The sequence below is a fragment of the Myodes glareolus genome, chromosome 21 (assembly GCF_982192425.1).
Source record: "Myodes glareolus chromosome 21, mMyoGla1.1, whole genome shotgun sequence".
Classification (NCBI taxonomy): Eukaryota; Metazoa; Chordata; class Mammalia; order Rodentia; family Cricetidae; genus Myodes; species Myodes glareolus.
Window position 1 is genome coordinate 9086464 of NC_142046.1, and position 23612 is coordinate 9110075.

General features: G+C 51.2%; 1 protein-coding gene across 4 annotated transcripts; it reads right to left on the reverse strand.

The window, feature by feature from the left end:
- Positions 1 to 1381: 1381 nt before the first annotated feature.
- Positions 1382 to 22296, reverse strand: Ptgs1 (prostaglandin-endoperoxide synthase 1). Of its 4 annotated transcripts, none has more exons than XM_085681298.2 (11): positions 22194 to 22296; positions 22008 to 22100; positions 15142 to 15258; positions 14665 to 14805; positions 14344 to 14487; positions 12717 to 12898; positions 12548 to 12627; positions 9855 to 10126; positions 7379 to 7665; positions 3437 to 3584; positions 1382 to 2657 (listed from the first exon to the last, which is right to left on the reverse strand). In XM_085681298.2, exons 1-11 carry the CDS (start codon positions 22198 to 22200, stop codon positions 2302 to 2304), a joined length of 1827 nt encoding a protein of 608 aa, XP_085537424.2. In that variant the 5' UTR covers positions 22201 to 22296; the 3' UTR covers positions 1382 to 2301. The 4 variants fall into 4 exon arrangements, with proteins under 4 accessions (XP_085537424.2, XP_048288232.3, XP_085537423.2 ...); XM_048432275.3 differs by having other exon boundaries at positions 9855 to 10101; positions 12548 to 12631; XM_085681297.2 differs by having other exon boundaries at positions 9855 to 10101; positions 12713 to 12898.
- Between the last annotated feature and the right edge of the window lie 1316 nt (positions 22297 to 23612).

Genomic DNA, 23612 nt, shown 5'->3' on the forward strand with positions numbered 1-23612 from the left:
CCCTAACTAGACAACTACGAACAGGCTTTCTGAAGGCCAGGACCCAGCCCTGAAGACCTCCAGCCGAACCCTAGTCCCTCTCTTTCCACGGCCACAGTTCTGGCAGTATGCTAGGTCAGAAGAGTGGAGCACAAAGGCTTTTCCTGACCTTCACTGCCATAGAATCTGTGCGGTAAGGTAAAGAGAACCAGGATAAGACTGGAGAGAAAAGGTGCCAACAGCCAGATCTCCACTGTGGTGCCTGTTGTCTGTTCCCTCTCCATTGAAATATGAGGTCTGAAGAGCAGAAGCCTCCTCAGAACTGGCCCCTCACAGCCATGTCCTCATCAAAGTGCCCCCTGCACAGTCAGCACTAGAGAAGTAAGCCCTGGCCATGAGCAAGCATCCAACACAGCACATAAAGTGGAAGCCACCTTCCCACCAAACCCGAGCCTCTCAGGTTGACCAGAGGCCAGAGCCAAACAGGAGGGAGATGAACTGGCTTCCAAGCCTGGTTCTGGGTCCTATGGGACGGGCATGTCACTTGGTCATCCTGTAGCTCTCAGGTTATACCACCCACTCCGCACTGTCCCAGTGACAACAAATGAGAATCAGGTGTGGAAAGCTGGCATAGAATAGTACGCTCTTCTTCCCAGGTGTCCAGGGTCTCGCCTATCTCTTCCGTAAGAGGATGCCATTTTAGTCGGCTAACAGGAACTACATGATACATCTCCAGGGCTTGGGAGTTAATATTCTAGGTGAACAGACTGACAAACGCTGATTTTGGCCCAAAGATAGAGATGACGCATAAAGGAAAAGGCAGGTGTGCTAGGACAGATTCCAGGGTTACCCTTGGAAAGTTTCATGCCACGCCTCATGCACACGTGGCCTGTGGGTAGGGCTGCATCTTATGCACACGTGGCCTGTGGGTAGGGCTGCATCTTATGCACACGTGGCCTGTGGGTAGGGCCTCATCTCAGGCACAGCTGGCCTGTGGGTAGGGCCACATCTCATGCACACCTGGCCTGTGGGCAGGGTCGCATCTCATGCACACCTGGCCTGTGGGTAGGACTGTGTCTCAGACACACTTGGCCTGTGGGTAGGGCCATGTCTCAGGCACACATGGCCTGTGGGTAGGGCCACGTCTCAGGCACACATGGCCTGTGGGTAGGGCCACGTCTCAGGCACACATGGCCTGTGGGTAGGGCCACGTCTCAGGCACACATGGCCTGTGGGTAGGGCCATGTCTCAGGCACACATGGCCTGTGGGTAGGACTGTGTCTCAGGCACACCTGGCCTGTACGTAGGGCCACATCTCAGGCACACGTGGCCTGTGGGTAGGAGGAAAGCCTCATCAGGGTATTCTTGCAGATGAGACTTAAAGAGATACTTAACAGGCAACTTTGGAAAGATAATTTTATTAGCTTTATGAACAACAGCTGCCACAAGGAAAGAGCTGGAGGGGGACAGAGCTGTGGTGGATTCCCACCTGTCCCCTCTACACCTCTGGAAAGGGTCTAAGTGTGGCTCCTAAGAACAACATCGTACTTGCCCTTCAGCATAGGAACAGAAGTGGGCAAGGCAGTCCTTGTTGGACATTGGGGCCTTTTGTTCTGTGTCCATTCCACCGAACAGGAGAATTAACCAGTTCCACATTCTAGACATTCAGATCTGGACTGGTCTGGCCCATGTTATGGACCATTGACCAGGAACATGACCTTCTGAGTTACCAATCAGAGTCAACATTCTGGAGGGGCCCCAGATTCTAGGAAGATAATTAAGAAACCTTTTACCTTTCAAGGGATTTTGTTAGGAGCTCTACATCCTAAAGTTGTTTGTTTGCTTGCTTGTTTGTTTGTTTGTTTGTTTGAAGACAGAGCCTCACTGTGTAACCATGGCTAGCCTAGAACTTACTATGTAAACCAGACTGGCCTCAAACCTCACAGAGATTCACTGCCTCTGCCTCTTGATTGCTGGGATTAAGGTGTGTGAGACCACACCATGCCCTATAATATAAAGTTTTAAGTCTATATTCCAAATCAACAAGAAATCTAACCTTCTGGGTTGTCAACAAGGAGTCAGGTTCTGGGAAGTCAGTTGAAAACTACTCCTATAGTTTTAAGGGTTAACGAAGAATTCAGCATCCCAGAATGGCAAAAATCACAACATTCTAGACAAGAGTGAGATCCAAAGTTCTAATTGCCAGCTCTCTCAGTGCTGTGCCGAGCCAGGAAACAAACTCTGACATCCATCTACCTCACCTCAGCATCCCAGAAGGACAAGCACAAAGCTTATCCTTCCAGAAGGTTGCCTCCATGCCCCTCACAGCTCGGAGGACGGTCTCTCCACAGCAGGCCCATTGTCTCCGGGTGACTCTGGCACACTGAAGGAAACATAGGGGCAGGTCTTGGTGTTGAGGCAGATCAGTTTCTTCAGTGAGGCTGTGTTGACAAGGTTGAAGCCCACATCACCACCGAATGTGCTGGGCTTCCAATACTCTGGAGAACAAATGGGATTCCCTAGGAGACCCTTGAGGGAAAAGGGAGCCCCAATCTCTATCATGCTCTCCCCAAAGATGGAGTTAGGCTGGCACTTTTCCAGAATCAACCCTGGGTAGAACTCTAAGGCATCGATGTCACCGTACAGCTCCTCCAACTCAGCTGCCATCTCCTTCTCTCCTGCAGGGCAAGAACTTACCGTCAGAATCAGTTTTGTTAAGTTCAACCTGGGGATGGAACCTTCTAGATTCAGTTTTTCTCTAGGGATGACAGAGACCCCAAGAGAACAATTTTGTCGACTGGGAAAATGTCCTAAAATTTGGCCCTGCTGGCATCGGGGAATAATTAGGAACGAAAGAGCAGATAGACACTTTAACTCAGACTATGGGGTGACAAAGGGCCTAGAGGCCTAGATCAGTCCCCAAACAGTTCGTGACCTCAAACTCATTCCATTCTCTGGACTTAATTCTTGGGCCATAACAACATGGAGAAAACAGCCTGTATTGATCCCCTCGAGGAAGATTTCAAGGTCTTACCTCTGCCCAAGCCCTCTAGACAGGACAAACTCAAGCCTTCAGCACCCACGATTCTAGTTCAGTGCCAATCTCCCTTCACCACATGGCATCTCCCAAGACAAGCCCCTTGCTCCGGTCACATCTATGGCTGTCCTCCCAGAGACCTACTTTCTTCGCCTCTGTGCCTTTGTTTCCCTCACTTGCCATACCTGAAGTTCTTCTCTCTCTATTTCCAACCTGGAAAGTTCCCATTTATCCCTCAAATCCACCGGGAAGGTCATCGTCTCCCCACGTAGGGTGCTGCCATATCACTGCCTCCCCTCACAATGCCCAGTCACAGTACTGGCCATCTGCAGTCCAGTCTCTGTCCTTGTGATCTCCCTCACTTCCTTGGCATGTCTCAAGGATAAAGACTGTGTCCAGGAAGCAGTGGCCGCCGCCTACCTGTGAGTTCCTGGAAGGAGGTGTAGGGCTTCAGACCAAACCTCTTCCGGTATTCATTGAAGGGCTGTAGGCGCATCTCTCGGGATTCCTTGATGACATCCATGGCCACATGAAGAACGTGGTGGTTAAAGTTCCTACCCCCACCAATCTGCCAAGAGATTAACACAGCTGTCAGCCTAAGAACCAGGCCAGACTGTCCTGTGTAAGGTCCTAAGAGGAGAACTCCAGGTCTTTCTGAACCAGGACAGAGAATGAGGTGCAGCCCAGTGGTCATGACACTGTGGTTTGGCTCTATCTCCGCCTGCTTTCCCAACACTGAAGTGTGCAGCACTTTGGAGTCACATTAAGAGGTAGTGTCACTTTTGTTGAAAGAGAAAAAAAGTCTACGTGAAAAAGAAGGACTCTGGATCCCCAGGACTTGTGGACCGGCCTGCTTAGCACACTTGGCAAGCTCCAGGCCAAAGTAAGAGATCCTGTCTGAAAAGTCAAGTGAACAGCTCCTGAGGAGTGACACCCACAGCTGACTTCTGCCACACACACACACACACACACACACACACACACACGCACACACACACACATACAAGACCCCACAAAAAGTCATAATAGTTACAAGGCACCAGTTTAAAGGAAGCTCTACTTCTGAGATCTGTTTTGATTGCACAAGTATAATTGAGCTGGAAAGAAAAACAGTTGAATTGAAATCATACAACTCAGAGCAAAGCAAACTTGGAACAGCAAGCAGAGAGTGATTCCAACCCCAGCTCTGCCCACGCCAAGCTGTGCGGCTGGAATTGTGCCCCCACCCAAAGATGCACTATCTAACCTGCAGCACCCACAAATATGACCTTAGCTGAAAACGTAATGGTCTCACCTTGCTGATGGCTTGGCTTCACACACTTTCCATCACCCACAGGAAACTACAATCTGATAATATTTAATGGAAAATTCCAGAAATAAACAATTCCTAAGTTTTAAATTGTGTGCTATTCTGAGTAGCGTGATGAAATCTAATGAGGAGTCTCTCGATCCTGCCCAGAATGTGAATCATGCCTTCATTCAGCATGTCTGTACTGCACAAGACCCCTGGCTTGTCAATCATCAGGCATCTGTCAGGTATCAGGTCGACTGTCATGATATCGAAGTGGTATGTCCAGGTAACCCCTACACGGTACACTAAGCATCATATACCTGTCTCATTCATCTCACCCTATGTCCTCACATAGACACAATATCAGCTCACATTATCCTGAGGGGCGAGTACTGTACACCACTGAGAGGGAAAAATCACACTGTATACTTTTATTACAGAAAATTATTATGCATATATTCAATGTTTCTATTATTACTATGTTTCTTAGTGTACCTAATCTATAAGTTAAACTTTCCCACCACAGTTCATATGTACATAGGAAAAAAGTATGTATGTGGTTCAGTCCTCTACCATTTCAGACATCCATTTGGGAAGAAGTCTTAGATGCATCCTCTATGAATAGGAGAACTATATAGTCTTCACTGGTATAGACAAAATAAAGTCATGCTTGATTAGGGAAGATCCTAATCCAAGAAGTGATGCCTTGTTTGTTTGTTTTCAAGTTTTGAGGCAGGGTCTCATGTAACCCACGCTGACCTAGAACTAGCCCAGGAGCTGAAATGACCTGGTGTTCCTACTTCCACCTCCAGGGTGCTGGAATTACAGTGTACCTCTGTGCCCAGCCCAGAGACACAGAGAGGACACCATGTGACAAGAGGAGGAGGAGGCAGGCAGTTGAGTGACACTTCTTCTACAAGTCAAGAACTAACCAAGGACTGTGGGAGTCTAGTGAGAAAGGCTAAGGACAGATTCCTCTCTAGAGCCCTCAGAGAGAGTGGCCACGCTGCCACTCAACAGTGAAGGACATGTCTCTATTACCTTAAGCCATCCACTTTGAAGCATTTTGTTGGGAAACCCTGGCAAGCAAACACAAGGACAGACTATGCTTGCGTTTCCTCATATGCAAACATAGGGACTGAGGAAGCATCCGCCTGATGTGCTGTAGTAAAATGAAGGGTTGTCACAACGCCAGTCACATGGCAGCATCACACAGTGGCCATCATGATGTTCACTGGAGAAAGGCCTGCTTTGTCCTGCCTCTGCTCCTTTTTAATACCCTAAGAGTCAACAGCTGCTATCTTCTCCCAGTTTCAAAACTCAGACCTTCCACACACTTAGCAATCACACAGCCCCACACAAAGGCTTCTGTCCCGTCTCACACCTGTGTCCCCACAGAGAGCAGAGGATACTCAGGGGGGCAGCAAATGCTAATTGCAGTCAAATTACCAGGAGGAAATGTAAACCCACTAAATGTCACAGCTTCCTGTGGGCTAGGGGACAGAGAAGACAGAGAAGCGAAGGACTCAAGACAGGTGGAGAATGGGGAGCTTCCAGCTGTAGGGAAGAAGTGATTGAAGAGGGGTTGACTAAGAATCCCAAGAGAATGCATTCGTCTACCAGGGCCATGACAGTGGTGTCTCAATTAACTGAAGCTTAGTCTCCGTGTGAAGTCTAGGGTGCTTGGTCCCTTCTGAAGCCAGCCTCTTTGGTTTATAGACAGCCACTGCCTCCCTGTGTCTGCACGTGGCTCTCCTTCTGGACGAGTCTGTCTTAATCTCCTTATCTTACAAGGATCCCAGTCACATTGGATTGGTGCCCACCTCAATTTCCTAGTTAGTCTTAATTGTCTTTTTAAAGACAGTATCTCCAAATGTTATTCTGAGGTCTTGAAGGTTAGGATCATAGCATATTAATTTGAGGTAAGACACAATTCAGCTGATAGGAAATACAGAATTCAAAAGGCATTTCAAACAGGCACGGTCATGTATATTACCAGATCCTAATAGGGCCCTCATGGCCCTCAGATTCCAAGCCCTCTGACCCTCAAGCCTTTGCACACGCTGTCCTCTCCACCTGGAACACACATCACCTGTCACCATCACCACCCCTCTCCAGGGGAAATCCCTGCCCGTCTTTGCCATCTCGACTTTGCCATCGCCCTAACACCCAACTGGGTTACAGAGTTGACAGAGTACCATGGCTTTCTGAAATATGGTCCTCAACATCTTATCATTCTGAGGACATTAGCGAGCACCTGTCATGGTGCTAGTTCCAATGATGTTAGCTGTCATTGGACTGTCTTCCTTTTACAGTGTATGTGTCAAAGGGACAGGGTCCAAGAACCACGTCAGTCTTGTTCACTACCACATCCCAAGCATCTGGAGTAGTGTCTGTGCTGTGGTCTGAACCTGAAACATATCCCATAGGTTTGTATTTTGAACACTTGCTCCCCAAATGGTGGCACTATTGGAAACACTGTGGAGCCTTCAGAAGGTGTGGCCAAGCTGAAGAAAACATGTCACTAGAAGCCAGACTTTAAAGGCTACAGCTCAGCGCCTGGTTCCCATCTCATTATTTCCCGGTCTGCTGTGATGTGAACAGCCTCTGCCTTGAGCTTCCGCTACCACAGACAGGGTCACTCTGCCGTGGCTTCCTCGCTGTGGCACTGCCAAAAATAACCCTTCTTCCCTTGAGATTTTTCTGTAAGGTATTTGAGACATAATAACATGAATGTGACTAATAAACCCTGGTACTTGTCACCTGAATGAGAGAATTCCTAAAGAGATATTTACAACCACCTGTAGAAGTGACGCTATGAGCCAGGCGGCGGCACACACCTTTGATCCCAGCACTCGGGAGGCAGAGGCAGGTGGATCTCTGTGAGTTCGAGGCCAGCCTGGTCTACAGAGTGAGTTCCAGGATAGTCAGGGTGGTTATGCAGAGGAAACACTGTCTCCCCCCCCCCCAAAAAAGTAAGTAACACTATGCTCATCCCACGATGAGAAAACGGGGCTTTGGATCAAGTCTGTTGGCTCCCAGAGCCCACCCTCTGTTTCTCTGAAGCTTACCCGGCCAGCCCTCTGGCGGGAGAAAGCATCCACCAGGGCCTCGACACCATAATCCACCAGCATGGAGGTGTTAAACAGAAACTGTTCGTAGCTGTACTCTTGCAAGCCCACTTTGAAGGAGTCGGGCATGAGTGGGTGCCAGTGATAGAGATGGTTGAACTCCACGGCGATGCGGTTTTGGTACTGGAACTGGGCTCGGAACAGCAGCTCCGGATCGAACTTGAGCTGCAGGAAGTAGCCACTCAGGTGCTGCACATACTCCTCAATGATGATTTTGATGGTTTCCCCTGCGTAAGGAAGATGGGGAACGGAGTCAGCAGAGCTTCATGTGTGGAAAACCGGGCAGCTCATGAGAAGAGCTTGGTTTTGCCCCCACCCCTCCACTCATACCCACCCCACCCCCACTGTTGCTGATGCTCATTCATTCCCCTGTCACTTCTGCTTTCTGTCCTTCTCAAGGGATGTGAAAACACTATCTCAGATTTGACTGCTCCAGAAGGAGGCCCTGGGCCCTGTAAGGGAGAAATCCAGGGGCTAGAGGGAGATGGAAAGAGATCAAGAACACTGGCTGCTCTTCTAGGGGACCCAGGTTCAACTCCCAGCACCGACATGGTAGTTCACAACCATCTGTAACCCCAGCTCCAAGAGATCTGATGTCCTCCTTTGACTGCCTCGGGCACCAGGCATGCATGTGGTACACAGACGTACATGAAAGCAAAATCACCAAAATACATAGAATAAATTTAAAAAAATGTTTTCCCAGCCCTGATGTAACCTCTCTCCTACAGACTGTGACAAGGGTCTGGAGAAGTCATGGTGGCACAAGCCTCTAAAACCCAGGACTTAAGGAGCCAAGGCAGGAGAGCTGCAAAGTTGGTGTCCGAATGACCTACGTTAAAATAAATAAATAAATGAATAGAATTTTTAAAAAGTTTGTCTCTAAAAAAGAAAAAAAAATTAAGCTGAGAAACTCTGAAAGATATAAAAATCCAGTGCTGTGTTAGTGAGGAGTGTCATTTCATGCAAACGCTTAGTGAGGGAGCAGGCTTCAGAGACACAAATCTGACAGCTACTGCAGAGAAAGTCGCGCTGCTGGGGAGCACAGCACTGCTGGGGAGCACAGCACTGCTGGGGAGCACAGCACTGCTGGGGAGCACAGCACTGCTGGGGAGCACAGCACTGCTGGGGAGCACAGCACTGCTGGGGAGCACAGCACTGCTGGGGAGCACAGCCTTGGGCATTCAATTAAGCATACTATAGTTTTCATGTGTCATTATGTGCATTACAGTCTCATGGACAGAGATTTCCTTTGACTCCTTGGGAACCAGCTAGACACAGTGGAAACAGCCAAGAAAGAAGTAAGCTGGCCGCTCCAGGACAACAGGATACTCGGCCAGCAGGTAGTTAGAGGAAACCGGTGTCTGGGCCAGGCCAGCACATAGCTGGCTTTTGAGCAAACTGACCTGGAGCTGAAGGATTTGGGGTTAGCAGACGTGGCTTCACAGGCCTCCAGCGTTTTCATATGTGAGCATCTGAGCTCGGCTCACCCTTCTTACCTGCAAACTGTGGGCTCTATAAATTCCCACGTGATTTCCGTGTGCCCATGTGTCAGGCCATGGGGAGAGCGGACAACAGGCCAAGTTTATGCTGTTGGTATGGGACAGGCAACCTCAACCACATCAACACAGGTTAGCCACGGTCCTGACTTTGATCACAGTCTCTTCACCAACCGAGGTACTGGGCAACCTCTAACCAGAGACCTGGCCTCTCTGGTAAAGGTCTGTGAGATACAGACTTCAGAAGAAAACTCAGCTGGTCCACCTTCAGAGTACTCTCATCCCCAGGGCCCGGCTCTTCCTGAAGCCAGTGAATACACCGCTGTAATTGGGACCAGCCATGCCCAGTAATGCCCAGAGATGGGTGACTCACACAGAGTCCAGTCAGAACAGAGGTGTCAGGGTCCAAGCTCCCAGGCAGGAAGTCATCTGACATTTTAGGTTATGGACCCACCCCTGTAGTAGACACAAAAATATCTTGTCCCTGAGTCACCGAGCATCTCCCAAACTCCACAAAAGCTGATAGACTGAGAGAGGGGAAGTTGGGAAGTTCCTGAGGGTTGGGTAAACTGGAGTTTGATCCTGGTGTGCTGAGATCTTCGTGCCAAACTGGGTGGGAGCCCAAGCAGGGAGATGGGTACAGAACGGGAGGCGAGGGGGGGGGGCGGGGTATAGCAAATCGTTCCAGCAACACATTCAGGATCTGAAGCTGCAGCCTGGGGGCCCCGACTGAGGTCTCAGACACCAGCAACTGTCCCTCTCACCAATGTGACCACACTGACTAAATGTCTTTTTCTGCTTTTCACTGTTAATTTGTCTTACTTTTATTTGGGTTACTGAGTATGGGTGGCCAACCCTGGCTGGGGGCTCAGGCTGTGAACTCTAGAGTCCTAACGTCCCAGCTCCTCGGGCATGCTCACCTATAAGGATGAGGCGAGTGGTCTGGAAGAGCTGCTCGTCATCCCAGGTGGGGTGCTCCTCCTTCAGCAGGTCGCACACGCGGTTGTGCTCACGCAGCCAGATCGTGGACATGACCATCAGCCCTGGGAGCAACCCAAACACCTCCTGGCCCACGGCCATCTGCTTCTCGGGCGGGACACCCGGTGGGTAGCGCATCATCACGGACGTCTGCTCCACCGACGGTGGGTACACCTCTCCGTCCTGCACCTGTGGGATGGGGCCGCCTGGCAACCTAGGGCCGGGCAGAGCAGCCGCAGCTGACTCCAGCCCTCCTCCAAGAGCCCTCTCCACATCCGGGGCCCTGTGCTCCAGCTCTACTTCCTCAACCCTAACCCGTCTGCCTGGTACTCCCTAAGTACCTGCCCTAGGCCAACTCTTGCTCTTAGACATCCTTCTAGGTACACAGCAGTCAGCGCACCCACTTAACAACAACAGCAAAAACTTCACCTCTAGCATCACAGGCTAGCTATGTTAGCTTGAAACTCTGCCAGCCACCGTCCGCTCTCAGCAGAGGTCAGAAACCTACGTACTACAGACGCCTGCTCCCTCCTTTAACCCAGTCGTTCCTTCGCACACCTGGATCCTGCTGCCTCCAAGCTTCTCACAGCTAAACCCTGGGAGAGCTGACCCTGGCCTCGTCTTGGCTTCTGCAGTTCTGCTGTGACTCCAACTTCTTGAGGAGCCCTCCTAGCCTCAAGGCCCTCCAACGCTAGCAGCTGCTTGGTGGCAGTTATACAATAGTAACTAGGTAGGTGGTCGCTTCTTCATCCATGCATGAAATATACACACTGCCAAGATATATGCCAAGTACTGAAGACGCCCCAGTGAATTTTCCTTCCATTCATTCAGATTTCCATAAACCAATGTAGACACCACTAGCACTCCAAATTTGACTATTTTGTTTCATTTAGATTTTACTTGACTTTTCTTTTAAATTTTTCTTTTTTAAGATTTATTTTTGTATGTATGTTTGTATGCCTCATGTGTGGGGATGCCCACAGAGGCCAGAAGAGGGCATCAATCCCTTAGAGCTGGAGTTACAGACAGTCCTGAGCCTCTTGTGGGTCCTAGGAAGCAACCCCAGATCCTGTGGCAGAGAGGCAAGTTTTTAACTGCTGAACCATGTCTCCAGTCCCGTAATTTTAAATTTTAAAGTGGATGTTTCAGCTATTGGGTACATGAATCTACTTATTGAATCATAATTTTTATGAAATCTAGAGAGAGATCAGCTCCCTCCAATGAAAACCTTTTTAACTTTTATTACATTTATTTATTTATTTATTTATTTATTTATATATTCGGCACAGTGGTGCCGAAGCGAACCTGTGAAGGTCAGACGACAACTTGTAGGAACAGGTTCTCTCCTTTCTCCACATGGGTCACAGGGATCAAACACTGGCTGTCAGGTTTGGAGTCAAATGCCTTTACCAGCTGAGTCATCTTACCAGCCCAAGTAAAGTATATTATTAAAATCCATCTTATCTGTTTTCACTTTTAATATGGCCACTAGGAAATTTGAATTACATATGAGGTTCACACTACTGTTTGACAGCTCTGGTTACCCAAGCAATCTTGCTACAGCTGATACCCTGGCATTCATGTGTGTGACCCCTAATGAACTGTGGTTTCCCATACCCCGGTATTCATGTGTGTGACCCCTGATGAACTGTGGTTCCCATACCCCGGTATTCATGTGTGTGACCCCTGATGAACTGTGGTTCCCATACCCCGGTATTCATGTGTGTGACCCCTGATGAACTGTGGTTCCCATACCCCGGTATTCATGTGTGTGGCCCCTGATGAACTGTGGTTCCCATACCCCAGTATTCATGTGTGTGACCCCTGATGAACTGTGGTTCCCATACCCCGGTATTCATGTGTGTGACCCCTGATGAACTGTGGTTCCCATACCCCGGTATTCATGTGTGTGACCCCTGATGAACTGTGGTTCCCATACCCCGGTATTCATGTGTGTGACCCCTGATGAACTGTGGTTCCCATACCCTGACATTCATGTACATGATCCCTGATCAACTGTGGTTCCCCATACCCCGCCATTCATGTACATGATCCCTGATCAACTGTGGTTCCCCATACCCCGCCATTCATGTACATGATCCCTGATCAACTGTGGTTCTCCATACCCCGCCATTCATATATGTGAGCCCTGATGGACTATGGTTTCTCGATGACTGGCCTATAGCTAAGACGGACTCTGCTCATCACCTGCACAAGTCCCTTCATGGTGACCATTCCACAAAGTGAGTCAGCAAAATGAATGAAAGCATCTCTGGGAGACTAAGGAAGGTCATGGGAGGCCAAGGGAGGCTATGGGAGGCCAAGGGAGGCCATGGGAGGCCATGGGGAGTCATTGGGAGTGTGGGAGGCCATAGGAGCTGTGGGAGGCCATAGGGGGATATGGGAAGTCATTGGGGGCAAGGAAAGCCATGGGAATTGTGGGAGGCCATGGGAGGCCATGGGGAGGTCATGGGAGGCCATGGAAGGGCATGGGAGGCCATGCCTGTTCTTTATTTGCTTTTTGCCCTGTTAGTTTCTCCCAGCCTTTGAGCTCTATCCCATTCCCTACCCAGTCATCTTTGTAAGAGAAAATGAGGGAAGCTCTTCCCACTGCCCCTCCCCAAGTCAGCACTACCTGGTACTTGAGTTTCCCATCCTTGAAGAGGCGCAGGTGATACTGTCGTTCCAAATTATCTCCATAAATGTGGCCAAGGTCTACCTGAGGGCGGAGAAAGGTTCACTCAGATCACCTGGATTCTGGTCATAGCCTGCAAGTGTCATTGAGGTCCCGCCTGCATACTCACCCCGTGGCCCAAGGCCTTGGTAAAGCCAGGACCCATCTTCCCAGAGGTCTTGAAGAACTGGTGGGTGAAGTGTTGAGCAAAAAAGGCAAACAAGATACTGGTCCCCTGGGGGGCTGGAATGAACTTCTTTCTCAGCAGTAGTCGTTGGGCCAGGAGCTGAACATCAGGCAACTGCTTCTTTCCTGGTTAGGGAGGGGGAAAAGAACAGTAGATACCTAGATCCTGTTTGTCTTCCTGCCCTGGGGACCACTGGGCTCCCAGAAATCCCCAGGCAAACTATCCCAAGCAAGAAGGTCAGAGCATCCTCGCTAGGACCTGCCCTTTCTCCCCACAAGTAGCCTGTAACCTGCTCTCCTGAAAGACTTTGAAGTATTTGCCAAGGAAATGGCTGACATTTGGAATTTGTTTTAAAATTCCCTACCAAGAGCCAGATATGATGGTGGACATCAGCATTGGAGAGCCTAAAGCAAAAACATCTCCGATTAAAGGCCTGCATGGGTTATGCAGGGAGACTGTATCCCGAAACCATACAGGAGTCCAGGTAGATGGCTCAGCAGATAAAAATACCTGCCACAGAAGCCGAACCACCGGAGCTCAAGCCCCCAACCCCCAATCATCAGTCACACGTGGTGTCAAAGGTTCTCATGCTGTTGGCTCTGTGCCCAGAAAGAGAAGCATCTGCAGAAGGGATCTTGGCATGTCTGTGAAAACCAAAGGGAGGTGCCTCCTGCCGGGAGCCAACAGTCCTGGGTCTGCCTGACTTTGCTCTATGTCTTTGGCCAAGTAGCTCTCCCTGAGCCTCGGTTTCCCTGACTGAGCCATGTGTGAAGCAGAGACTGGACCTGGATGAACTGAGCAACTGTCTAACTTGACTGCTGAGGCGTCACTGAGACCACAGAGCTATGGAAGGGGATGGCAGGCAGAGGGGTGGGGCTGGACACAGGGAGGGGCTTCACTGTTAGGGGTTCACGGGGTGTGAGTAGGGAGGAAGGGGGGTGGATGCAGAGTTCGCACACCATCTCAGGAGATTTCTTTCCAGCCAGGCTTCTTGCGTTCTCTCTGCTCTTGTCCTCTCCAAGATCTTAGAATACAGACCCCCCCCCCAACTTCACTTAAGTCATCTGAGATTTTTAGGGCAGCTCAGATCTTGGGGTCCCCCTCCCTGCCACTTGTACTTTATCCTTGGTTTTGAAAAACCTCTTTCCTGGAACTGATTGCTGAACCTGGGGAGGCCAGGTGGAGAGGAAGTGAAGGGATGGCCTGATGTGACCATTTCCTGGTGGCCTTTTCTGGTCTCAGCTTCCCTACCTGCACAGTGGGTGTGATGAAACGGGCTGTTCCCTCCCTTCTGCAGAAATGGAAGGCTAGTGGCAGATCCCATTTTCCTAGTGTCTAGATGCTCACACAGATTGGGGGGGGGAGCTCATCTGGGAGGAACCTGTCTCTGACTTTCCTTGTCACCCTAGACAAGAACCTTAGCTGCCTTCTCCAATCCCTTCCTTGGTCCTAAACATGTTGACTGTCTTGCCTTGCTCCACCCATCTATGAAATCAGTTAGTAACGGCTCTTCTGCCTGCTTTGGCCTGAAAAGGAGAACTCAGATCAGCTCCTGACCGCTGCCCCTTACCTTTGGTCCCCATGGGTGTGGGGCAGTCTTTGGGTACGGAGGGCAGAACTCGAGTGTAGTAGCTCATATTGGAGAAGGACTCCCAGCTGATATAGTCATGTGCTAAGTTGTAGGTCGGAGGGCTGGGGATAAGGTTGGACCGTACTGCAGATCAAAAGCAATGGTGACAAGGCTATCCCCTCCCACTCTACTTCCTTGCCTCCTCCCATGCAGGGCCTTGGGAGTTTCTCCACCCACTGTTTTTTATCAGGTGCCAAGAATCCCAAGAACTGGGGGGGATTCCTTGCTCCCCAGATTAGAGGGACCCAGCCCCATACCCACCTGTGAGTATCAGTCGCATGAGTGTTTCTCTGATGAAGGAGGTATTCACAAACTCCCAGAACCAGCGCCCATGTGTCAGCAGGAAGTGGGTGAATGAGGGGCTGGGCCTCAGGAAATTTCGCAGCCATGTCCAGAGCTCAGCTGCAGGGACAGTGAAAGCCACTGAGTCCGTTCTTTCTGATAAGACCAGAGCTACCCATGATGAGAAGATACGGACCAAACAGGAATCTATAGGTAGCGCCCTTAGGAGTGATGACACACGGAAGAGCCAGGACCCAAAATGAGGGCAGGGGACAGGGAGCATGGAGAAGAACTACCACAGAGTGGACGAACCAAGAAAAGAGCCCCATGGAAGCCATGTTTGAGCAGGGTCAAAGCCAAACAGGCAAAGGAAGCCATCGCCAGAAAGGAAGGCAGGTGTAGGGTATAGAGGAAGACCCAGAGGAGCAGGAGAGAGGGGCCTGAGGCGTAGCTCACGGATGGTGCAGTTGGGGCCCGAGTAGCCCGTGTGAGTACAGTCACACTGGTAGCGGTCGAGGCCGAAGCGGACACAGACACCCTGGTTCTGACACGGATAGTAACAACAGGGGTTGACTGTGGATGAGAAACAAGTATTAGGGATACCCTCAAGTAGCCCCCAACCCCACCCACTCCCTGAGTGTGGAGAAAGGGCACAGAGGCAGCTCTCTCCCAAATAACATCTGGACTCCTCTCTGACCAACCCTACTCCAGCGCCAAAGACATAAACCCCTACTCCCTGCCCTGGACCTCCAGCCTAGTCCATGCTCAGGGCCTAGGGGAAAGGCCCCCGCCCTCCCTGTTGCCAGGGGGTCAGGGGAAGAGTGCAGGCCCAAGCAGTTGATACCAAGGCTGGGAAGTTGGGAAGCAGCTGATAAGACAACATGCTGTGAGCTTCTGAGAGCTCACTTCCTGCCCCATCAGACCCAAGTGACAAGGGTTTATGTGTGGGGGCTTCAGAAAGGAGACAAGAGTGTTGGAGGGTTCCTCCCAGATGAGCCTCCCCCCCCCACCAATCTGTGTGAGCATCTAAACACTAGGAAAAGAGCATCTGCCACTAGCCTTCCATTTCTGCAGAAGGGAGGGAACAGCCCGTTTCATCACACCCACTGTGCAGGTAGGGAAGCTGAGACCAGAAAAGGCCACCAGGAAATGGTCACATCAGGCCAACTGTCCATCCCTTCACTTCCTCTCCACCTGGCCTCCCCAGGTTCAGCAATCAATTCCAGGAAAGAGGTTTTTCAGAACCAAGGATAAAGTACAAGTGGCAGGGAGGGGGACCCCAAGATCTGAGCTGCCCTAAAAATCTCAGATGACTTAAGTGAAGTTGGGGGGGGGGGTCTGTATTCTAAGATCTTGGAGAGGACAAGAGCAGAGAGAACGCAAGAAGCCTGGCTGGAAAGAAATCTCCTGAGATGGTGTGCGAACTCTGCATCCACCCCCCTTCCTCCCTACTCACACCCCGTGAACCCCTAACAGTGAAGCCTCTCCCTGTGTCCAGCCCCACCCCTCTGCCTGCCATCCCCTTCCATAGCTCTGTGGTCTCAGTGACACCTCAGCAGTCAAGTTAGACAGTCACTCAGTTCATCCAGGTCCAGTCCCTGCTTCACACATGGCTCAGCCAGGGAAACTGAGGCTCAGGGAGAGCTACTTGGCCAAAGACATAGAGCAAAGCCAGGTAAACCCAGGACTGCTGGCTCCCGGCAGGAGGCACCTCCCTTTGGTTTTCACAGACATGCCAAGATCCCTTCTGCAGATGCTTCTCTTTCTGGGCACAGAGCCAACAGCATGAGAAACTTTGACACCATGTGTGACTGATGATTAGGGGTCGAGAGGGTAGAAAAAAGTCAGAGCAGCCTGGCATGAATGAGACAGTCATCAAAGAGGTCCACATCAGAGGACCTGACCTGAGCAAGGCCTAGCCCTCCAGCCTGTATCCGCAGCTCACAGCTTCCATGGTGCAGGACTCTCCCACCACCAGGAACCTCTGGATGCCCCCAGAACCACCATCACCACACACAAACCAGCAAAACTAGTACAGGGCATGCAAATAGTTTTGCTTAAGCCCTGGTGACTTTGAAAAACCCCACAATGATATTTTGTGATCTCTGGCAGGAGTTTGGAAGAGAGAGGCCAAGGGGAAGAGGGAGAAAGAAAAAGGCCTTATCAAGCTGCCACAGGCAGGCCTGGTAAGCAAGACTCAGGTACAGCAGACCTGACAGGACCCCAGCTTTCCACATCCCTGGATGTCCCCAAGCTAGTCACAGCCCCAGAAAAACCGAAGGGGCCTGGATCCACCTCCAGCCTGGCAGGGCTGGGGCTTTTCCGATCATCATTTGCTCAAGTGCAACTCACCTACCATGAGCCAAGTAGGACTCTGGCATAGGGCTCTCCCATAGCTAGGATGTCTAACCATTCAGAAGACACAGAGGAAAGGTCCAGGCCTCCTCTGGGCTTCAGTTTTCTACTTCTACCTCAGCAGGAGTCTCAAGAGGTCCTGAAGCTCAAAGGGGCTGAGCAACCTCTCTCCTGCCACCACCCTTACCTAGGCTATACTTCTCTCATCTCCCAGCGCTCCCCACAGAAGCCTGCTCTGCCTCCTGCCCAAGCTTCAGCAAGTCTCCACTCTTAAGTCCTCCTTGTCCTTCCTACAGTCTCTTCTCTACCCTGAAGGAGGGACACACCTTCCCAGACATCTACCTCCCTACTGAGTTGGGCTCACAGCCTGGATTTGGCCCAAGTGCACTGGACAACCACTGGAGACCAGAGCTTAATAAATGTGTGTGGAACTAATAAAATGTCCTGATGAGTCTCGCCGTTCCCTGCTGGGCAGAGACACTTTTCCTCCTGCTGCAGCAGGGTTTGCTCCAACTAACCAGAGACTCCTGCAGCACCATGTCCTGCCTCAAGCCAAAAGAGGTCCCTCCCTCCCAACCAGACTGTGGCCGGTTTCCCTCACTCCTCCCCACTCTCTTTCCATAAACACCAAATTTCCCAAGGCAGGAAAAGTCCTCTTGAGCAGGGACAACAGAGTGTGCAGAAAGGAGACCGGGTGCCACTTTGCCATGACAACTGTGGCAGCCATGCTGGGGAAAACTGGGGTTGTCACTGACCAAGTCCATGACCTCACACCCCCAGGGTGTATTTGTCTTCCAGCACCCAGGAGGAAGATGGGCGAGCCTCCTATTGCACAATGAGGAAATCCAGGATCAGAGAAGGCAAGAGGCTTACACTAACACTCAAGCCCCATGGCCTCCTGGCAGCAGAAGCGAAATGTTCATCTCCTTCCCTTTCCCTGCCCAACTCCTCCTGGGAATGTCTGGGACTTGATTTTGGGGAAAGACACAACAGAGTCACACTGACCTATAGGTCATAGACGTTGCTGCTTCTTCAAAGTGACCTTTGCAAGTCCCAAGTGAATATGGAAGCCTGGGGTCTCTGCCTCCTGCTATAAGCAGACCTCCAGTCATTCAGCAGGAGGTTGTCCTTTCAAAACGACTTCATACCTGCAGGATTCCATGCCAACCCAGTCCTCTGCCGAGTAGAGGGGACCACTCTACTGAGACCACCCATCTTTCTTGATGGAATTAAGGAGCCATCAGGAGAGAGAATTGGGAGGGGCAGGCACCCACTCTGATTCAAGTGACCCACACTCAAGCGCAAGTCGGCCACCAAAGAAGAACGCAGGAAAGATGAACTCAGAAGTGGTGCTGTTCCTGGCTGTAGGGCCTTGTCTGTCTGTCTGTCTCATAAGCAGGAAGAATGGGTATCTCAGAGGATGCCTCCCTGACCCCCACCCACCCACCCCTGTACTCTAGAGGAAGCCATGCTGTTCTTCTAGATGATTCCCCTCATTCTCCTGCCCTCAACACAGAACTCTGCAACTGTTCTCACTGAGTGCCTGACACCCATGATGCAAGACAATAGACAGCACTGTGCCTGCAGGACACAGAGATCTGAAGGCCAAAGCAGTCAACCCTTGTCCCCACAGACAGCCATGACCAGGATCTCCCAGCTCTAAAACCCATCCATGGATTTGAGTAAGATATCCTCCAGCCTGAAAGCCGGGGCTCTGGACTTAAAGGCAAGCAGGGCAGGGGACAGGTATGGCTAGGAACACCAAGCCCTCCCGAATATAGAGGCAGCATTAGATAGAAAAGACTGTGCCCAAAGCCTCTAAGAATAATATTTATAGAAGCTGGGGGTGGAGGAGCTGGCAACCAAGAGGAAAGTAAGCCTGAGTAGGCAGTCCTGGGTCTCCCACGCCTGTAGGCAGATCCAGGCCCTATGCCTCCAAGGCAGGCCAAAGAAGCAGCCTGAAGCAAGAAAGAAAGGTTCCTTGGGGTCCCCAGAGAAGCTGGGACTGGAGACAGGAGCAGTCAAGAAAAACAGAGGGAGGCTTTGGCATGTATTAAAGTCTCACTCCACATGTAGGAGTTAGCTGGCCTCAAGTTCCTCAGCCTGGCACACAACTCTACTCACCAGGTTACACCCTCTCCTTAGGTAGGCATGGGGCACCTAAATGGTCCTGGCATTATAGTGCAGGCCTTTCTTTCTTTCTTTCTTTCTTTCTTTCTTTCTTTCTTTCTTTCTTCCTTCCTTCCTTTCTTTCTTTTTCTCTCTGTATAACAGTCACGGTTGTCCTGGAACTCACTTTGTAGACCAGGCTGGCCTTGAACTCACAGAGATCCACCTGCATCTGCCTCCTGAGTGCTGGTTTTAAAGGCATGTGCCACGAACACCTAGCAAAATGTTGGTGACTTTTTTTATTTGTTTGTTTTTTGATATCTTTGTTGTTGTTGTTTGTTTTTCGAGACAGGGTTTCTCTGTAGGTTTGGAGCCTGTCCTGGAACCTGCTCTGTAGACCAACCTGGCCTCAAAGTCATAGAGATCAGCCTGCCTCTGTCTCCTGAGTGCTAGGATTAAAGGTGTGTGCCATCACCTCCCTAAAGAACATGCCTTTAATTCCAGCACTCAGGAGGCAGAAGCAGGTAGATCTCTGTGAGTTTAAGGTCAGCCTGGTTTACATAGTGAGTCTCAGGGCTACATTAGACACACACACACACACACACACACACACATGCACATGCTCTGGAAGGGAAGCATTTGAAGACTGTGGGTCCCCAGCACAGTCTTGAGCTCCAAACAGGGCACTGTCTCTCCCCAATCCATGGCAGAGGCCTCCTTCCCACAAAGTGTCTGCAGCCTTGCACTCCAGTCAGAAGCCCAAGCAGTTCAAGCCTCTGTTTACTACAGACTTGGGGTCAGGCAGGCACCCACCTGTCCTGTCCTCTCCTTAACCCTTGCAGGGGTCTGTGTCGGACTTCTTAGCCTCCAGGCTCACCCCAGAATCATTCCTCATTGTCACATCCCCAGGGACCCTGTATTCACAAGCTCTCCTGTCCAACACCTGCCTGCAGTACCACTCCCTGCTTCTTTCTGTAAGAAAGACCCTCACAAAACGCCAGCCGAAAGCAGTCTCCCCTCCCACCACCTCCTTTCCTTCAAAGTCTCATTGAAATAAATGCCACCTCCTTCAGGAACCCCTCTATTCCTCTCATGTGCACAGATCTCCCCTCCTTGGCGTCCTTTGCTTCTCTCATCCTTAGCCATTGCCCTCACTCGCCTCCTTACGTAACAGTCCGTTGGCATCTGTCTCCTCCATCAGATTGTGAACTCCAGTGTCACCCTGGACACCTACATCACTCCACATCAGACTGTGAGCTCCACTGGGCTCTGCGTCACCAGGGTCCCAGCCAAAGGCTGGCACAGAAGAAGCCCTTGGAATGCAAAAATTCCACTACAGCACATGCACTATGAGCACATGCAGAAGAGATGTTATGGCTCAGATCACAGCTCGGGTACTCTGTGCAGCTCAGGTCACCAGGTCATGCCTGCTCCATGGCTAAAGAGAGCCAAACCCAGGGGCTGGATGTTAAGCACTGTGGATTTCCCAGCAGACTCTTGCCCTCCAAGCTAAATCCCAACCCCTCCTCCCCAGGAATCATAAGCAAGGAAGACAGGTGAGCCAGCACCAGGTACTTAGGGGCCCAGATGAGGTCAGATGAGAGCTGGACTCATCCTGACCTTGATAGTACAGGCGGAGAACCAGCATAGCCAGCCCTGGCTTGACCACCAGCTCACTGGGATCCCCAACAAGTGAGCCCACAGCCTCGGCATCTCAGAGTTCTGTTCTATGAAATAGGTCTAATGCATCTGCCCTGCAGGCCTCTGTGAGCACCAAAGAAAAATCCACCAGAGTTGAACTTGGTAAGCTGCAGTGCGGGGTCAGAAAAGTGCCCTCCCAAAACCCAGGCTTGTGAGGAGGTGGCTATCTCCGTCCTTGCTCAGGTTTCCCTAATTCTTCTCACACAAACAAACCCTCTCCCCCAGGAAGCTTGCCCTGACTCCCCATTCACTCAGATTCTGCTCTTCCCTCCTCAGAGCTCCAAGTCTCGGCAGCATCCAGCAGAAAGTCGGGACTCCCACTTCCCCCTCTCCTCCTCTCCCCGCTGTCAACCTTTCTCGGCCCCATTTTACAAATGGGCATCCAAACTATGGAGAAAGAGGAAGAAAAGGTAGGAGAGGGGGAGGGGAGAGGGGCTGAAGTGGAAGGGTGAATTCTTTTTCTTTCCTGGAACCTGATACTGGCCTGAAGGAGGGATCAAGGACAGAACTTCAGGGGACCTGGCTTTCGGTCCCATTCACGATGAAACTAGAAGGCTCTCCGAGCCATTGCAGGTATTGGGGAGTTCTGAATTAGGTTAGTTCTGAGTTCACACCTACTGAGCCTCAGTTTCCTCATCAGTGTGTGTCCACCTCCCTATTCCCAGGATAGCTGGTGTCCCACCCCAGCCCCTCTCTCTACCAATGGGGGGAGGGGGGAGATTGAGCGTCAGGATTAGTTCTCCAAGTTAGAGGCTGAAAAATGGGAACTCATTGTCCAGCCTGCCTTTCCCTTGGTGCCTGCCGCTTCCTCCCCAAAAGAGCCCCCACAGGAAACTGCATGCTTTTGTGGGAGAAGGGGTTTGGAGGCTGATTGGAAAGTCAGAGCCCAGAACAGGTGAAGTTAAAGAACAGTCCCTACTCCCCCTGCCGGCTCCGATCTCAGTTGGCTGGGTGCCAGAGAGATCCTAGGTAGGACCTAGCCTCTGCTATACCCCTGGAGTTCTCCGGGGAGCCGCAATTCACAAACTCAACACCGCACTCACAGCACCGCGAGCAGAAAGGGGAAGTGGGGCCTTCTGGAAGGGAGAAGAAAGAGATGCACCAAGTCAACACAGGACTCAGGATCAACATGGGCATTGGAGGGGGGGTTTGCCTACCGGGTGAGAGCACCCCAGAATCTGCTAGGAAGACCGGGGATGGCAGCAGCAGCAGGAGCAGCAACAGCGGGAACTGGAACGAGAGACTCCTTCCTGCAGAGGAGAGACAAGTTGAGTCTGGCATTCAAGGATCCGCCTGCAGGCCACCGGATTCCCGGGTGCGTGGGGGCACCGGGTCGGACTCACGGCTCATGGCTCTGGGAGTTGATGGATGTTAAAGCCAACGGCTGGCTCCTGGAGCGCAACTCCAGCACTGCCCCAGCACTGGCGGGTCCCCTCCCACCCATCCCCATGGCTCCACCCCCACTCCTCCCTCCAGTTGTCACCTCGACACTACACGCCCGCCCGCTGACTTCTGCTCGGGCCTTGGCCAAGACAAAGTTTTATTAATTACTGCGTAGTGGCCCATAAGACTGTCACTCAAGATCCCTGAGGTGCACAACCTTTTGAAAGTGTTAGAAATGCTTCCATTGGTATATAGGAAACCGAGAATCGCTGAGGATAGACATTACAGAGGACAGGGCTTAGGGACAGAACAAACGCTGATAGAGGTGGATTTGAACCCGTTTGCAGATGACAAGGAGAAAGGAAGTGAGAAGCCCAGCACCCCCAGCCCTGTCTGTACACGGGGTCCTGCACCGAGCCAGCAGGACCACCTCCCTCCCTGCCTGGATTCTGCCCGCCAGAGATGAAGGGCTGTAGCTTAGATTCTGATTATACAATCTGCCATCTGGGTCATCTTAGACGGGGTACACACTCATCCTTGCTGGTCCTCCGTGTACTTATCCGTGGGCATATAAGACCACCCTAGACAATACACAGATCTCATATGCAGTGGTTGCTCTGTGGTCAGAAGACAAGACTCCAGGGCTGGCCGAGTGTCATCCCCCAGCTGGATAGCTGTCAGCCAGCCTTAAAGGATCTCAGCTTTTGACTCTTTTTCACAGCTGGAGAAACTGAGCAAAGAAGAAAGAGATATAGGAACGAAGTCCCAGGTCCTATCATTTGTAAGTTCCTTCCCTTTGTTTTCCCAGCACACCTAGCCATCCTCTGCCAACACCCAATGTGAGGGCCTGGTGGAAGGGCCCATGCAGCCTTGTGCTGACTGTCAGGCATCTCTGGGTACAGGGAAAGAACCACACCAGGTGGGAGAGGTGAGATCTGCCAGGATGCCCTTCCAAAGAACTGTTCCCATGCTCTACTGGGACAAAAGCCAACCGCTCTAAGGAGACAGAGCAAGCCGGGGCAGACCAGGGGAGGAACCAGAGCCCCAGGACACTGAGATCAGCTTCAGCCTTCTCTGCATCCGAGGCAGGGCCCCTATTAACCACCCAGCAGGACAAGGAGCCCAAGTCAAGTAACTGTCAGCAAAAACAATGAGGTCTGGGAGGGAAGTTGAGGTTCTGTTGCCCAGAGGAAAGGGGACCTTCTGGTGATGCAGAAATAAAAGAAGAGCTGGCATGAGCCTCAGTCCTCTACGCCCAGGCCCACCCTCACCCTGGGCCTAGACCCAGGGAGTAACCACACCTGTAGCCCAGACCTCCATCTCCCTTAGTGAAAACAACAAACACTAACTAGCTCAACCTTGGCGTCAGAGGGAGGAGA